The following is a 17,117-nucleotide window of genomic DNA, read 5'->3' as shown; positions in this document are numbered from 1 at the left end:
TAAAATTTGCAAAAGTAAAAGGTTTCTGCCAAACTGGCTACCACTACTGTCTCTTTCCACCGCCACTGCCCTAACTCCACACCTCGCATCCGATGGTACTTTTGGGACCTGGGTAAGGGGAAGGTGAGCCCGGATAAATTTAGTTTGAATGTAGTGGGACATACTGGTGTGGGTGAGACCTCTAAACTACCCATGAATAGTTACTTTCTTGCTAGCTATCTTGGTGTGATCACAGTGCCAGCCCACTCTACCTCATGACATGCAGGTGCAGGACCACAGGTCACACGATGATCTAAATGTGTCCTGTAGCACCTGGCACTGGACGTGTGTGATTGGTGGATGGGAAACAAGGTTTGCAATGTGTGAAGCCAGAACCATGTCGGTGGAAAACTTGACAATATGCTCAATTGCCGGAGAAGGGTTGGTTCTCACTGATATGCAGGGGAAAATGGAAGTTTTCTCCTATCAGGAATACCCTTAACAAGGCAGTAAGTACAATGATCAGGGCAGCATGCATTTAAGTTGTTTTCACAGGAATCACGTACAATAGAATTTATCAGAGTGCCTGTGTTTGAAGAACACAAATCAATACCATGCTACAGTCTGTGTGTGAGGCATGCTAACACATGCCACCGCTCAGTAACAACAAACCAATCTGGACCAGCCAATACCGGGGAATAACGGAGTCATCTCTCCTTCTCGCTCTAAAACGAGGCAGTAATCAAAGAGCGTGCAATCACAAAATGTGGCGGGGACAGTCTTATAGTGAACTGTGGGAAAATGAAATAATAAAAGATAGCAGGTTGTGTTTTGGAATCTGTGGCATTTATGATGTTAACCTCCTTTTTAAACATTTTGTAATGCGTTGTGATTTTTCTTTTTAGTCTACGTGAACATTCTCTTTTTTTGGTACATGATTTTTGCATTCATAATTTTGTGTCCTTTTTCTTAATGAGGACACCCAAGCCTGTATACTCTTCAGGCGGTCCTCAGACTAGCTGCTAAATCAGTGTTAAAGGAAGAAGACAACGGGACCAGCTGATTTGCTAGGAAAAGCCCAGAGGACCTGCAGGGAGGTATTTCCCAGGAAGACAGTAACTGGTAACCAGTAACTGGATGGAGCAGGTTCTTGGGATTCAGGGGGAGCAGGGGGTGGAGGGAGAGGATGTGAGGAGACATGTGGAAATTGGGGGGAGGAAGCTCCAAAGACACATTTTCCAGGCTTCCTGCCCAGTTCTGTACAGAGCAACAGGACTGCATTATACTCAGGCTGAGCAGAGCAGCCTGCATATCAACATAAAGGACTTGATGGTTTTTTTAAAAAAAAGGAACTATAGTCATTATACCAATCGATTATCTCAATGCTCCTGTGAGGGAGCAGGGCACATATCATCATTTGCCTGCTTTGACAGGTGCCAGAGCACAGATCTGGTTCAGCGAATGTCCATTGCCTTGTTTACTCAGAACAGAATTCATCTTTCCTGCTTCAACTCCCATCCTGCCTTAACGAGAGTTGCCGCGTTTGCTCCCTTTGTAGGTCCAGGGTGGGGCATTTGCCTTAAAGTGTGCCAATCAGAGCTCTTCCCTGGAATTTTGCAATGTGAGGCCAGCCAGAGCAGTACTTGCTTGCTTTAGGGGGTCACTGCCAGCGGCCCTGCCATAGCTGGAACAGGAAGACTGTCTGCAAGAACAGGCCGTGGTGGGATGATGAAGAGACAGCCCTTCCCTCGTGTAGGAAAGGGGAGCACCCCGCACTTAGCCCAATGTTCTAGTGGGCCTCACTCTGGTCTCCTCCGGGGAGGTGTCTGTAGGACCAAGGAGACATGCCCACCTCAGTCCATATGCCCTTCCTTTTTGAGTCCTAAGAATTCTCTGCTCAAATGGCTCTGAGCCTCTTCCAGACCCAGCCTGGGTCCCTTTCCCAGGTGTGTCCTGCTGAAGGCAGACAATGGGGCATGTGTGCACAGCTTAGGCCTGAAGGATGGCTAGGGGGGAAGCTGTTTGGGGAACCTGGTGGGGGGCAGGGGTGTATGGATGGAACTTCAAGGTGCAGCTTGGTGTGCCCACGTTCATGCATGCAAGACCATTTGTGATCCAGAGCAGAGCTTGGGGAGGGAAGAGAAGGGGGAAGGCTGTGGGCTGGGGGCTGCCCCCCCCCACAGGATCCAAAGTAGAACTTCAAGGAGTCAGAGAATTCTAAACTCAACCCTAGCCTCCCAGGTAAGATGATCAGAACATATTTTATTTAAGGGTTTGTAAGCTTGGCTTATAACTCTCCAGTTCTTAGACATGGAGAGTGTGGGTCTCCATTCGTACTCCTAGCCTGGGTCTCGCCAATATTAGGGGCATGTCTGAGATGCAGAGAAAGTCCCAGTGGCATCTGAGCCCCTGGTTCAATGTGTTCCTGATGTGTGATGCACCCTGCCTTTCTCTTGGCTTGATCTTCTAAGTTAATAAAGAACAGTTTTGCCTAAGTTAATCTGGATTCATGCTACTCAAATCAAGATTCCTAGTTAATATACACAGTAAGTGGAGCTAGGACTCGGACTCAGGCTCTGACTCCTAGCCCTGTGCTCCCTCTATCATGCTCTACCAGCTTCCTAACCGCCTCTCTGGCCACCATCCAAGCACACCTTGTTGACAGAGAAAAGTCAGAATCCACGCTGAGGTGTTGTACTTACCTGACTCCTAAAAACACTTGCAGGAGAGTGCAGATGCCAGAGACGAAGAAAATGGTGCTGATGAGGTAGCTCTGGGTGAGGGGGTCATGCTGCAGACACAGGTCCTTGGCCAGGATGAGCGGCACTGCCACGAGCCCCCCCAGGGCTGTGAGGAAGTGCTGTGGGCAGAGGAGAGCAAATAGGCAGGCACGTGCATGCTGTGGTTGCCGGCTCCACCTTCACCCCCAGTTCTGCTGCCAGAGGCCAGAGCTCCACCTCTGGTCTCAGAGGGGCCGTTGGTTACTGACAGGCAGAGGTCCAAGCAAGTGGGGGGAACTAGGAAGTCCTGGCAACGAGAAGCAGGGGACCAGCCAGAGGGTCTGGGGTTGGAGGGTAGGACTCTAGTGCCTGGGACTGATATCCCAGGTAAGAAACCAAGGAAGGAACATAACACAGGAGGACATAACAGGAACCAAGGAGAGAGCTTTAAGAACAAGGTGCCCTGGCTGGTGTAGCTCCGTAGACTGAGCAGGGGCCTGCAAACCAAAGGGTCACCAGTTTGATTCCCAGTCAGGGCACATGCCCGGGTTGCAGGCCACACCCCAGTATGGGGTACACAAGAGGCAACCACACTTTGATGCTTCTCTCCCTTTCTTCCTCCCTTACTGCTCCTCTCTCTAAAAATAAATAAATAAAATATTTAAAAGAAAAAAAGCAATAGAATTATAAATTAAAGAAGAGCCATTACAATGAATACAAAGAGATAAAAAAGTACCACAAGACACAAATTGGATAACCTAAAAGAAATGGATAAATTCCTAGAAACATACAACTTACCAAGACTGAATTATGAAGAAACAGAAAACCTGAACAGACCAATAAGTGAGACATTGAATCAGTAATCAAAAATCTCCCAACAAGAAAAGCTCAGGACTAGATATTTTCACTGGTGAATTCTACCAAACATTTAAAGAAGAATGAACACCAATCCTTTTCAAACTCTTCCCAAATAATTGAAGAGGAGGGAACACTCCCAAACTTATTTTATGAGGCCAGTACATAATCCTAATACCAAAGCCAGATAAGGACAATGCAAGAAAAGAAAACCATAGGCCAATATCCTTGATGAATATAGATGCAAAAATTCTCAGCAAAATACTAGCAAATGGAATTGAACAGTACATTCAAAGGATAATATTGAATCCTATGCATTCAACATGGAAACAACTGTTGAAGATGGAAAAACTTCAATGCAAGATCAACAATGAAGACAAAGAGAAAGTTCTTGACAAGCGCAGTGAAATCATCACTGGTTTGCTAAGAACCACACTGCAGGAAAGGAAGAATCTGAACATCAGCAGAAGGAGCTGGAAAAAGCCTACCGCCCCAACATCACCAAGCTGTAGCAGAGTGTGGGAGGCATGACAGAGGAAGGCCTGGGGCTTCCCTGGGCAGGAGGCAGGGGCCCTTCATCTCGTGGTACCTCTGCTGGGCCCACCGTCAGAGGCTGACTAAGCCAGCCTAGAGCAGAGATTTAGCATTGTCCCATGCAAAATATTAAAGGACCCAAATTTGGAACAAATTCCACAGCAGTTTTAATAGTCGAGCTGTTGCATAGTTAAATAATTTGGCATTCTTGATACCTGAATACAAACTCTGGGCACAGGGGAAGAAAATAGTGTACTCCATGAGCACTGCATTATAAAGTAGAAAATGCGATGTCTTTAATAAGACTTTTTAAAATTGGCACCAAGAAAAAAGGGATCATATACCATGACCAAGTGGGATTTATTCCTGGAATAAAAGGATTGTTCAACATAACAAATCAATAAATGGGATACACTACATTAATAAAATAAAGGCTAAAAATTCCATGATTATCTCAATAGATGCAGAAAAGCATTTGACAAAATTCAACATCCTGTCATGATAAACTATCTACATTATTCATTTTATTGGCTCATAATATTGTCAAAATAGTGTGACATTTGTTCTTCTTATTTTATAGAAAAACTGTGGGGAACCACTTTGTGTGTCAGGGAATGTAGCTCAGCCTTCACGTGGAAAACCAGTGAGGAGTGAGTGGGACACAGGACCACACCCACAGAGAGGCTTTCCCGTGGGGAATCAGGCCTGCATTGTACCTAGACTGCTATGAGACTTGCTTTTGCTAAAACATTCTCACCCTGAATTGAGGCAGAGAGTGCTTACTGTCACTTCCTGAAGTGTGTGCTAAACCTCCCAAGTATGGAGTGTGACTGGATCAACCACTTTTCCCCTTGGTCTGCAACATCCTTCCCTTTGAAGTAATTAGCAGCATTCTTTCCTTTGTTATCTGTAAAAGGTAATCCCCTGCAGTGAACCTGTGCATAGTAAATGAGGACCACCCTCCATGTAATGTACCCAGAAAAGCAATAAAAGCCTTTCCAGGCAGGGACTGGGGGCTCTCTGGCCCTCTGGCCCCCTCTCTCTCTCAGAGAGTGGCCGTGCCGTCCCTTTTTCTCCACAGGACTTCTGTTGTTCTTGTGTATTTTTTCTCAAGCAGCCACAACACACACGGATCCTGCTGGCCAGGATCCGCCGCACAGAATGTATATCCCTTCCCCAATATTCCACATGGAACAATTTGTGAAATTAAAAGAAACACATCAATGAGTTTAGAAAATTCATGCTATAAAAAAATTACAAAATAAAAAGTGAAAGTTGAAAGCTACCTCCTTTTCCTAGTTCCTCATTCAAAGGTTAAGTAACTTTACTAGTTTCTTGTGAATCCTTCAAAACATACAAAATTATTACATATACTTATTTCTATCATCCTCTTTTTTGTTTGTTTTTAACACAAAAAAGATCACACTACACATGGTTATTTACTTAGCTTTCTTTCCCTTACCATATTTTGGAGAATGTTCCCTAACTTCAGAGTAAATATATATTTCTGTTTTTAACAGCTGCATAAAAAAGTGATTCATTAGGTCTTATCCAAATTTACTTAACTGGTTCCCAATGATGGATATTTTGGTTGATTCTAGGGTTTTGTTTGTTTGTTGTGTGATTTTTAATTTACTATTATCAATAATGCTATAAGAACATCTTTGTACTTATCTTACAAGTCTTTTCAACATGTCCTCATAGAAATTCGTAAGCACTGGGGCCTGAGTTAAAGGGAGGAGGTCTGTCCAGAAAAAGTCTAGTCATCATTAATATAACAAGAGTAGTTTGCATGACATTGATGTAACTGGGCAGCCAAGGAGAGTGGACTGGAATGCACATGCGTGAACAAGGATGACTTCACTGTACTAGTCAGTGAGGGCAGTAGATACTGCTGAGTGAGCATGTGGACTGTGTGGCCATCACATTCACAATGATTGAGTACAACAAATCTGCATCAAATTTTGCATTAATTTTGAACATTCCTCCACTGTATTCGGAAGATACAGAAGACTACAGCTATGGGCAATTGGTGATTGGCAGCTTCATCATGACAATACACCCACTCATGCATCACGTCTCATGCAGAGTTCTTTGGTGAAACATCAAATCACCCAGGTGACTCAGGTCTCCTACAGCCCAGGTTTGGTGCCCAGAAACTTCTTTCTTTTCTCAAAATTAAAATAAGCTTTGAAAGGGAAGAGATTTCAGACTGTCAATGAGACTCAGGAAAATACAACGGGCAGCTGATGGCGATTGGGAGAACTGTGTGAGGTACCAAGGTGCCCACTTTGAAGGGGACTGAGGCCTCATTGTCCTATGTACATTGTTTCTTGCATTCTTCTTCAACAAATGTCTATTTTTCATATTACATGGCTGAATACCTTCTGACAGACTTTGTATGGGTTTTACTTGTTGATAGAAATCACCAAATTGTCATCTAGAAAGGTTGTACTAAATAATATTCCAACAAAAGTGTTTGAGAGTGCATTTTTCTCCAAATTTCCCAAGCATTGATTATCAAACTGTTTAGTTGTTGCCAATCACATAAATTAAAGTTAGTATCTATTAAAAAAAGTCCCAGTCAGTGTCTTTAGTGTAACCTAACCAGCTGAGCATGAGAGAGAAGCCTCCCTGATTCCTTCTATCACCCCCAAACTCCTGAACAAAGAGAGACCCGAGAAGCCTTGAGTTCTTCTGAAGGGACACTATTACACATGGAAGGCAAGAGTATCCACAACTGCAGTGTAGATATTGAGCAATTTGACTGGAGTGTGTATTGATGTGGTTTTTGAGGCAGAGCCTCTTTGGACCCAATGCTTGCTGGCATCTTGGCATTACCTGGATCCCCAAGAAGATGCAGAGATACCATGGTGGGATGTCCAAGATGCCATAGGCCAGGCGGGTGCTGCTGGGACTCTCATTCTGGCCCTCCTTCTTCCTCCCTTGGCCAGCGTCATGGAAGATGAGAACGCCTTCACCCCTCTGCTCAGAACAAGAGAAGGACACATCTGGGCATTTCAAAAGGAATCGAGTGGACTTCCTGATTTCAACTGTGCAAACGAACATCCTTTCAGAGGTGAGAGGCAATGAGAAAAGGATGACTATTGGCCAGCTTGGGATTTCTGTCTGGGTCCAGATTCAAAAGACCGATGCTTTTCGGTATGACACCTCTGCAGCAGGGCCTCCCTGCGAAGTCTGGGCGCATGGACCCAGTCTGGGCGAGTGGATGCCATGCCCAAAGCCCTGGCAGAGAAGAAGCTTTGTGCAGGAGGGGATGGGAGTCAACGCCAAGGTCAGAAAAATGGGCAGGTTTTCTTTCCAGCCAATCAGGAAGAGGGGGATCCTGGTCCCAGAGTAGTGTAGCTGCCCCAAGGCCCTGTGTTGACATCTGCCGAAGCCCTCATCACAGCATGTTTATTATGATGGACAGTTCCTTATCCACGTCTTCTGCCAGGCTGTGAGTTCCTAGAATGCATTGATGTGCCTCACTCATCTCTGTTGTTCCGGTGGTCCTTGTGCCCAGCATAGACTGAATGAATGGTGAGTGATGGATGTTACACACAAACATGAATGAGTGCAGTGCCCAAGGGCTGCTCTGGGGGCGACTTACATTCCTTGTACTGGTTTCACCAAAATTAACTATGAATTCTAAATGTTACCCTCCAAGCTACTGGCTGTATAATTTAACTGACCTTGAGCAAATTACTAATATTTCTAAGCCTCAAATTTCTGATTCATAGAACAGAAATGTCATTAACACCTACTTTCTAGTTAGTGGAGAAAATGAAATGAAATCTTGAAGAAATGGGGAGATTTTGATCAGAGGATGCAAGCAGATACTATAAAGATGAATAGGTTCTGGGGATCTAACATACTCCATAATGATTATAGCTAATAACACTGTATTATGAACTTAAAAGTTGCTAAGAGAGCAGATAAATGCTCTCAGCACAGAAAGGAAATGGTAATTATGTGATGTGATGCAAGAGTTAGCCAATCTTCAGTTGGTGATCATTTTGCAATACATGTGTACCAAGTTAACGCACTGCACACCTTCAACTTATACAATGTCATGTGTCAATTACACCTCAATGAAGTGGGGGACAAAAGGGACCAAGAAGCACATGGTCCCATGCCTGGCATAGGGTGTTGTGCAATAATTATTCATTGTTATAATTACAAAGAGCTCCTGGTCTCATGTTTTGAAGGCTTTCAACGTGTGCCCAGAGCTGATGTCTGAGCATGTAGCTGGGGGTGGCAGGAGCATGAGAACAATGTCCCTGGTGTGGTCAGGAGGTGGCAAGGCCACCAGCATTCAAGTCAGGCGACTCTAGCTGATGTGCCCCAGCGGGATCCTGGGTCCTGGGTCCTGGTCGGACCTCAGAGTGAGTTGTCTGCACAGGGGCACGGCCAGCGCTGCCCTGAGGCATGGCAGCCCTCTGATGGGGAAAGCTCTCCCTGGAGAAGGTTCCAGACAGAGCGTCCACACCCACCTCTGTGCCTAAGCACCCTCTACCTCAGCACTGTCTCAAAAAATGACTCCTGACCAGGGCTGCATTATGAGCCTCATGGGCTCTGCACGGTTTTACTCTATGAGCCCCTTCTTCCATAAAAATGCATATATTTCCTGACTACATTTGTATAAAGACATATTTCTTATTATATATTAAAACATTTTCCCAAAGGATCGTGGTTCGATTACCAGCCGGGGCACATGCCTGGGTTGCAGGCCAGTTCCCAGCAGGGGACACATGAGAGACAACCACACATTGATATTTCTCTCCCTCTCTCCTTCCCTTCCCCTCTAAAGATAAATAAATAAAATCTTAAAGAAAAACATTTTCTTTGATATAAAAGTTCCATTTTTTTCTTCTGATTTTTAAAGAAATGATACCATTTTCTTGGGGCCCCTGGAAGAACTGTGGGCCCTGGCACTGAGGCTGCCTTCTGCAGAAGTGGGAGGAGGGGCGGAGAGGGGATCACTGTTTGTTAGAAGTGAGGAGAGGCAAGAAAGCTGCCAGATTGAGAACTGGGTGGCTGTCCTTTATCACCTTCAGGATGTCACTGGTCCCTGAAGGGAACTTTATTCCAAGACAGGGGTCCTCACCCTCAGCACCACAGACATTTCGGGCAGGATATTCCTTTGTTGTGGTGTGTGTCTGTGTGTGCGTGTGTGACTGTGCATGGGGTTGGGGCTGTCCTGTGTACTGCAGGGTGTTAAGCAGGACTGTGGTGACTCTTGCTGACGGTGGGTCGGCCAATCTACACAGCACAGCTCTGCAGAGTCATTTGTTCCTGGGATTCTGAAGAGCACTTGCTCACCAGTCTAATATTTATGTCCTGAAACATAGATGTGAGATTTGTGCTTCTGCTCACCTATTTAGTGATGGCTGGAAGCATGCATTGCTCACCTACTCCAGGAAGCCTCCCCTGATTATTTCCCCCTATCCTGGCCTCAGACTAAACCAGGTCACCCCTCCTCTGAGGCGCCTACAAAACCATGGCCCCAACATGCCTCACTGTAATCATGTTTATTTGTCCAAGAGACTGTAAAGTTTCATAACGTCTCTATCTCTAGCATATAGTTAGCCCTCATAAAACTGTCTGTTGACTGATGAAGTAAATGAATGAATGTAGAAGTTCATGACTATTGAGCATTTTCTCATTGATTTTTTTAAATCCCTAACTGATTGGACCTCTTCTGAAACATCATGCTTCTCCTATTTAGATTTCCTAAAAGAAGGGTGCTGCTTGGCACTTGGGTTGCACGCGAGGCTGTTTTTGCCTAAGGAGGTCAAAGCCAAACTGCAGTGAGACAAAAGGATGCTGGAGGGAACTCGGGACCCCTGACCACTTTTGGTGAGGCTTCTGTGCAGGTAGGGAGGATTCAGTGAGGGCAACGAAGGTTAAAAAGAGGCTGACAAAAAGAGGAGAGAAGGAAGGAAAGAGGGACTGAGGGATCGTTTGGGTTGGTAGGTCGATTCCGGGCAGGTTACAGAGCAACTGAGCACACCGTTTGAAGTTGGGCCGATGTGGTCTCTTGGTGTCCTGCTTGGGGGTTATAAGTGCATCACCTCGCCTCTCCCAGCCTCTGTCTCCCCATCTAAATCTGGGGTGGTGCAAGGATGTCTGCAAACCCCAGCGAGCACAGAGCCTGTGGTACCCACCGTGCACCTGTACATGAATTCACAGGGTCGAGGCTGGTACAGCTGCATGTGTTCTGCCAGGAGCTCACTGCCAGCCTCCCCAGGATCTCTCCAAGCTCCCAAGAAGGCGAGAGAGAAGGAAATATGGGTGGGAGGGGGCACTGCTGGTCCTGGCCCTTCTTGTCTTTTTCCCTATTAAGAGCCAATGACTCAAAGATTGTTCTCAGCATGGTGAGCTCTGAATATTCTGTCTGGGTATCGACTTGGACCCTCTGCAGGTTATGAACACCACTTCTACCTCCACTTTAAAACAATGTCTGGGGAACTGACCTTGCATGAGGTCCAAATTTTTTTTTTTAATTATAACGTGGATCTGGGGGATACGTGTCTTCCTTGAGAACCGCTGGTTCTTCCTGTCTGATAAGAGTCTGTGATTCTCTGAAGCCCGCTGGCCAAGGCCGCTGAAAACACAGGGCCGGATCAAAGTGACTTTTCTGGTAAACCACCTCTCCTTGATTACAGACATGGATGAGCGGGTACAGATTGTGCCTGCAGGGTCCTGTGTGGCCCAGGGGGATCATTAGCACACTAAAGGCCTGCACAGAAACAAGCGACACCCCAGAGACATTGCAGAGCAGTGCTTCCCAGACGTTAGGAGAGGCACCATCTCGGAGCCTGTCCCATTATAGGGAGCGCCTTCAACACTGGGGTGGGGAAGCCCCTGCAAGGAGAAGCCGGTGCATGTGACTTGCTGCAGGAGGAGGAAGCTTGCAAGCCCACTTCCGGAGGAAGAACAAAGTCTTTTTATTTTTACTTTGCCATAGGACATCTGTATAGTTTTTTTAGTAGCTTTTTTGTAAATTTTCCTAAATTTAATTGTTGTTCAAGTACAGTTTTCTGTCTTTTACTCCCATCCCAGCTCACCCCCCTAGTATCCCCCACCTCCCTCCCATTTCCGCCCCTGCCTTTTGTTTTTGTCTGTGTGTCCTTCATACTTGTTCCTGTAAACCCTTCCCCTTTTCCCCTGAAATTCCCTCCCCTCTCCCCTCTGGTCACTGTCAGCCTGTTCTCTATTTCAGTGTCTTTGGTTATATTCTGCTTGTTTGTTTGTTTGTTTTGTCGTTTAGGTTCCTGTTAAAGGTGAGATCGTATGGTATTTACAATAGCCAAGTGCTGGAAGCAACCTAGGTACCCATCAGTAAATGAATGGATCCAAAAACTATGGCACATTTATACAGTGGAATTCTATGCAGCAGAAAGAAAGAAGGAAGAACAAAGTCTTAATGAAGCACCCCTGCTTCAGGAAGAGGGGCCACACCTCTTCCTGTGGGAGGTGACTTTACCAGCTCAGCATGTGGGCTTGACTGAAAGAGGCAGTCTGGTGAGCCTTGCCGTTTGTCCTGCTTTGCAGTTTACAAGCAGCTTCCAGCACACCCTCTCTTTTGATTCTCACCACCACCTTATCATCCCGGATTCACAGACATGAAGACTGAGGCTCAGCGAGGCTTGTCCAAGGTCCCACTGTAAATGGGAGAACAGCGCCCTCCTCTTTTGGTGCCTAGGGCCATTGCCTGTAGTTTTGTCCCTTGTGCATACAGGGACAGCCCTCCAGCTCCCTGGTGCAGACAGGCAGAGCAGGAGACTGGTGTGGGGACAGCAGCGGTGGGAACATGTGGAGTTCTCGGGGGCAGTTGGGATCCCTTGCCCTTGGACGCCATCCATACCCCACATAGCCTCCAGCCCCCACCCAACCCCAGCCAGGTTCATTTCCTAACGCTCCCATTCGCCTGGCTCTAGCCAATGGGATTACCCTGTTCTCTCCAAGTGTGGCCTCCATTATCCTGCTTCAGTGCCTTTGCTCACCCTGTGCTCCTGACTCGCGGCCCCGCTCCTCAGAGCTCACTGTCCCCTCCTCCATCACCTCTCCCCCGGGGTCCCACCCTGTATGACTCTCCTCCCTCGCACTCCCAGCACCTCTCGTCCCCCTGTTACATCATTAACCAGTTTCTCCCTTGTATGAGAAAGATTTCTGGGTACCCCCCTTTTCTCTAGCTAGGCCATAGGCTTTCAGGGTCGGAAAGCTATCTTCCCTGGGTTTACATCACTAGATGTTTCCAGCAGAGCAACATGGAAACCAAAAACATTTCAGAGGAGTGACTTCTCCATCTGGGTGCTGGCGTTGAGGATTTGAGGAACATGAAGAGAAGATGAACCACTGAACAGGAGATGAGTATGTGCCCTGTTCACTCTACGCTCCAACTGGCCTCAGGTAAGTCAAAAATGTAGAAAACATCACAGCCTCCAGAAGATGAGGTCTTCAACTTATTTCCCAAGATTTGTTTTGTTTTGTTTTGTTTTTTTAGCTTCCATGAAGTAGCAACAGAAATTATTCTGAGGAGAAAGAATGAGAGTTCCCTCAGGTGTCTGCCTCACCCCAGTGATTTTCCAGGAGAGAGCCAGGGCCCCCTCTCTATCAGAGGCTGAGCAGCAGTGACCAGTGTCGAGCAGACTGGCTCCAGGGGACAGCTCTAGAGCCCAGTCCAGATTTGTGGGTGGCACATGTCCCAAAGACACTTGGGCTAGACCTCATTAGGGCTGCAGCCCCAGACTGGGGTGGAGGGGAGGTCTCTTTCCCCCTGTGGTGGGCAGTGGCAAGAGCAGAGGGTCTCCACTCAGGTCCTGCTGTTACTTTCAAGTGGCCAGAGTAGGTTGGAGAGGTCCTAGGGCCAGGGCTCAAGGACTAGGCAGACAAGCCTCCAGCTGGGTTACCCGAACTTTCCTTCTCTGGGCTCTCCATCTATAAAATGGGAGCAGAAGAGCCTGCTTCATGGACTTCAAAGGGACAAAATAAAGTACATAAAGTGCCTGAGGATTTTAGTAAATATCAGTTCTCTTTCTCTTTTCTTCTCTCTCTCTCTGCTTCCCACTCTCCTTCCCTTTGATTTGCTTCAGAAAGGGCTTCTGATCATTTCTGAGAAACCCACATTCAGTTTCGACAGAGACTAACCTGTGTGTAAAGGTAAAGCACAGGGTTTTCCACCTTTTCCTCCTTCCTTTGTGACCCCTTCAGAGGTCAGCTCTCAGGGAGGAATCTTTGCATCGGTGATGGCAGGTCCGGAGTATAGCTGCCACCCTTGTCTGATCATTGAAAATGTCATCTAGATCTGTGAGCCGTCATCCTTAGCAGTAGTAATGAATCAGGGCATTAGGAGTCCATGCTTGGACCCTGCACCAGGTCTCCTCCTTCCTCACTGCCTGCCCCCTTCTCACCCTTCCCTCTCTATTTTACCAGCACTCACCAAGGGGTCAGGGTGCTCACAGCTGGTGATGGCAGAGTTCATGGCCTCTTGGGGTCTTCTCCTTTGGGTCTCCTCTCAGGATAAAACAGAAGTGAAGTCACTCTAGTAGAGAAAGATTAACTTCTCAAAATCTGCCAAAATAATATGTGGAAGAGAAAGACAGAGACCCAGGGCTGGCTCTGGGGAGGGTGAGGCCTCCAAGCCCCGCCCTGACTGCTGATACATGACAGACTCCCCTCCAGCCCTTTTCCTGTATGATTACTGCAGGAGACCAAGGTGCATGATGTTGCAGTAAATGTTTTATAATTTGATAAGTTTGAATAATGGCAGAGAAGTTAATGATCCTCTATAGCACAAGGAAAGAAGTCAGGGCACAGCCCCTCAGGGTGTAGTAGGGAGACAGGAAAATAAGCTAGGGAAATTCTTGGCAAGTGGAATAGGGGAACTGAGACAAACAGCTAAACGTAATGCCTGAGCAATTTACAGCCTGGTGCAGTTGATCACCAGGGCATCTGGCAGGGGCAAAACAGGGCAAACAAGGATCTTACCCTCAGAGTAACCTCTTTTACCCTGGCCTTTTCTGCCTGGAGATAACATCTTGGCCTCAATTTTATTTTAACTCCAGGCCCTGCAAAGCAGCAAAGCCAGGTGGCAATGTCGAAACCAATTATAATGACCAAAGACACCCTGCCCTGGCACTGATCAATCAGAGGAGACCATGACCCTGACAGGGAATACCTGGAGAACTGATGAATATTCTGCTGAAACCCTCCCCTGAGACCTCCCCTAAGATTCCCGCCTGCAGGAGAAATAAAAGCCTCAAGACAAAGGACCTAGAGGTAGGTGCTTTCCCTCTGGAGAGTAGCCAGCACTGTTTTCCTTTTCTTCTCCCTACCCACACTTCTTTCTTCACAGGCATGCATCTCTTAAATTCTGAGGCAATGGGCAGCTGGCAGCATGTCCTAGGCGGGTCCCCTGGACTTGTCCCTGAAGCCCCCTTTCCTCTGACTTCTCAGTGAGCTAAGGCAGCCCGGCCGAGGCTCTCCTGTTGCTTCCTCTATGCTAAGCCCCTCCTTGTTTTACTGTCCCCAGCTTTAATAAATGTATCCTCATAGTCACTTGGACTCATGTTGTGAAATCTTTCCTACACAAAGTCAAAAATCCACACACTACACATGACCCTAGTCAGACCTACTCAGGGCCAAGTCCCCATCAACATAATATGGTGACCCAGATAGGACATTCCTTCTTGACCCTGTACAGCCAAGCTGGCTCACTTGCTGTGACTTGGGCTGTCTCATCATTGATAGAACGGTGGGATTCTGGAGAGGAGCTGACCCAGGACTGTCTCACAGACCAGGACTGTACTCGTTACTATAGAGGTCCATCGTGCCCTACTGGCTTCTCTGTTTGTGTTGGTTGAGCTTGGGTGAATTCCCACGGATTCTAGACGTCTCTGTTCTTATAAGGTAAGAGGCTGAGTTTATTTCATCTGTCTTTTTAAAAATCATTGAGGTAGAGCTAAAGGTTAAGTTTTGAGAAGAAGCCAAGCTAAGACAGGACAGAAGGGAAAAAAATGAATGCCTGATTTTGAACATTGGCTTTCAGTTGAAGTTGCTTTCTGATGGTCTTAACAAAGCCTTTTTCTGGATAAAGAAAAGTCTAAACTCAGTGGTTCAGCTCTGAGAATGAGGAACGCTTATTCCCTCTGGCTCAACTCGGACATTCTTGGGCAGCTAAGAATCTTTGAAGGGGAGGCAGAGACATGTGGGAGGGTTTGATGTGCAGACATGCAATTACTGAAAAAGCCTTTACGTACTTGCAAGTACTTACAAAAATTGGAAGATTTAACTAGACGTGACTGACTGAATATGGTCAAAATGCATCTCTTTTAATGTCTAAGTTAATTTTTGCATACAAAATTAGCAATGCCAGCTCTAAAACCAAATTAATGGGAAGCCTATCTTTATTACAAATTAGAAGCCCCTAGGAGGAACACAGGTCAATTAACACTATTATAGAAAATCTGTTTTCAGGGCAAACTCTGGCTGCAGCTGCCCCTGGGTCTGAGGTCTTGGTGACAGCCAGGCTGTTGTTAGGGTATTCAGGGTGTTCCTCAATCTTCCAGGCCTGGTCTGGGCCTTTCCCTTGGCGGGTCCTTTTTCTGGATGTGCTGGGGTTCTGTACCTCTTGTCTAGTTTGGTCCTTTCCCAAGAGCTGGGCTCTGCCCCTTGATGTCACTACTGCTGTGCATGCACCAGGGTTGTGCTGCATTGTCTGGTTCCTGATGCAGATGTACCTAGCAGAGGTGGTTTTTTTTCCTACTCCTCCTGCTTTTTTGATAGTCCTGATGCCTGGCTTTGGTTAAGCCCCAGAAAACTGCTTCTAGCCTGCCCGGACTATTAAATCTCAAGGACAGAGGACATGGCAGCCTCTGGGTGTGAATAAACCTGTAAATGCTATGATTTTCTTGTAAATCAGGCTTACGGAAATGCTGTGGCTTCATGATGAAGCAAGCTTGGAGTCTGATTCAGCTTCTCAGTTTGGTAAACTATGGAATTATGAAATAGGGTTTGCCAGGAAACTCTTGTGGAGAAGTCTGTTTCTATTGCAAAAACCAGGCCACCGAGAAGGAACTGTAGGAGACTGAAGTGAGATTTGGAAAGAAAAGGCAGGAATGGATGGGGTTGCTTGGGGGTGTCTCCCTTTCCTCCGTCTGATAGTTTGGGAGAGGTTGAAATTACCACGGAGGGGAAAGCTACTAAGGTCCCTATACATACTTTATCTGTTCTATTTTAAAATTATAGTTTAAAAAAAAACACCTTCTGAAATGAGACTCAGTGGTTTGGCTGAATTATTCATCAGGACTAGATGGTTGAGTTGGATATAACAATTCCATATCAAGATGATGATGCTTCAGGAATTCCAGCCTACCCCTCCTTTGGAAGAATCAGCCAACAGTTTTTCTGTTCCAATCTCAGATTCTATTCCTTTGTGTCTCTTAGATCAGACAGGAAGAGATTGCCATACCCTACACAGGCAGGGACCACAATCCTTGTCAGCAGGAAGCAGTGACTGAAGAGAAACTCTCCTCTCTCACCACCTCCAAACCCTGTGGAGGTCACAGCTGATTTGAGGGACACAAAGAAACTCTTTTCTTAAATATTGTTATGTACATTGGATGCATACATTCAGGGTCATGACTATTTGCATGTTTGTACATGACTAATGTTAAGCCATAACATTGAAGGTGTCAGAGTGGTTGTAACACATGCTTCATAAGAGTGTGTGATATTCAATACACGACCAACATTGTAATTTTTTTGACTGTGACCTCTGCAGGGTAAAAGATTTTAAGAATGGAGGTCTTGGAGGGGGAAATGAGACATGATAGTAAGAAGCTAGGAAAATTCTTTGACAAGTGGGATAGGGAAACTGAGACAGACAGCTGAACACGGTGGCAGAGCAATTTACAGCCAGGTGCAGATGGTCACCAGGGTGGAAGGCCTGAGTGCCCGGCAGGAGGAAAAACTAAGAAAACAAGGACCTGACCTCCAGGGCAACATTTACTCCCTGGAGAT

General features: G+C 46.4%; 1 protein-coding gene across 4 annotated transcripts in view; it reads right to left on the bottom strand.

Annotated features, from left to right (window-relative positions):
- Positions 1-17,117, bottom strand: part of LOC119064243 (solute carrier family 23 member 1-like) — a 52,592-nt gene that overhangs the window by 18,783 nt on the left and 16,692 nt on the right. The window contains exons 2-4 of one of the 4 annotated variants that reach the window (XM_037165815.2): positions 13,537-13,638; positions 6,930-7,073; positions 2,682-2,839 (exon numbers count right to left, since the gene is read on the bottom strand). In XM_037165815.2, coding sequence (XP_037021710.2) covers positions 2,682-2,839; positions 6,930-7,073; positions 13,537-13,578 — 344 coding nt within the window. In that variant the 5' untranslated portion in view covers positions 13,579-13,638. Of the gene's footprint in view, positions 1-2,681; positions 2,840-6,929; positions 7,074-13,536; positions 13,806-17,117 lie in introns of those variants that run through there. The other 3 variants (XM_037165816.2, XM_037165814.2, XM_037165817.2) reach the window with 3 other exon arrangements.

Source organism: Artibeus jamaicensis, unplaced genomic scaffold (genome assembly GCF_021234435.1).
Source record: "Artibeus jamaicensis isolate MK-2021 breed Jamaican fruit bat unplaced genomic scaffold, CSHL_Jam_final scaffold_3307, whole genome shotgun sequence".
NCBI lineage: Eukaryota > Metazoa > Chordata > Mammalia > Chiroptera > Phyllostomidae > Artibeus > Artibeus jamaicensis.
The sequence above is the reverse complement of the archived record's forward strand: the minus strand, read 5'-3'. Positions and strand labels throughout refer to the sequence as shown.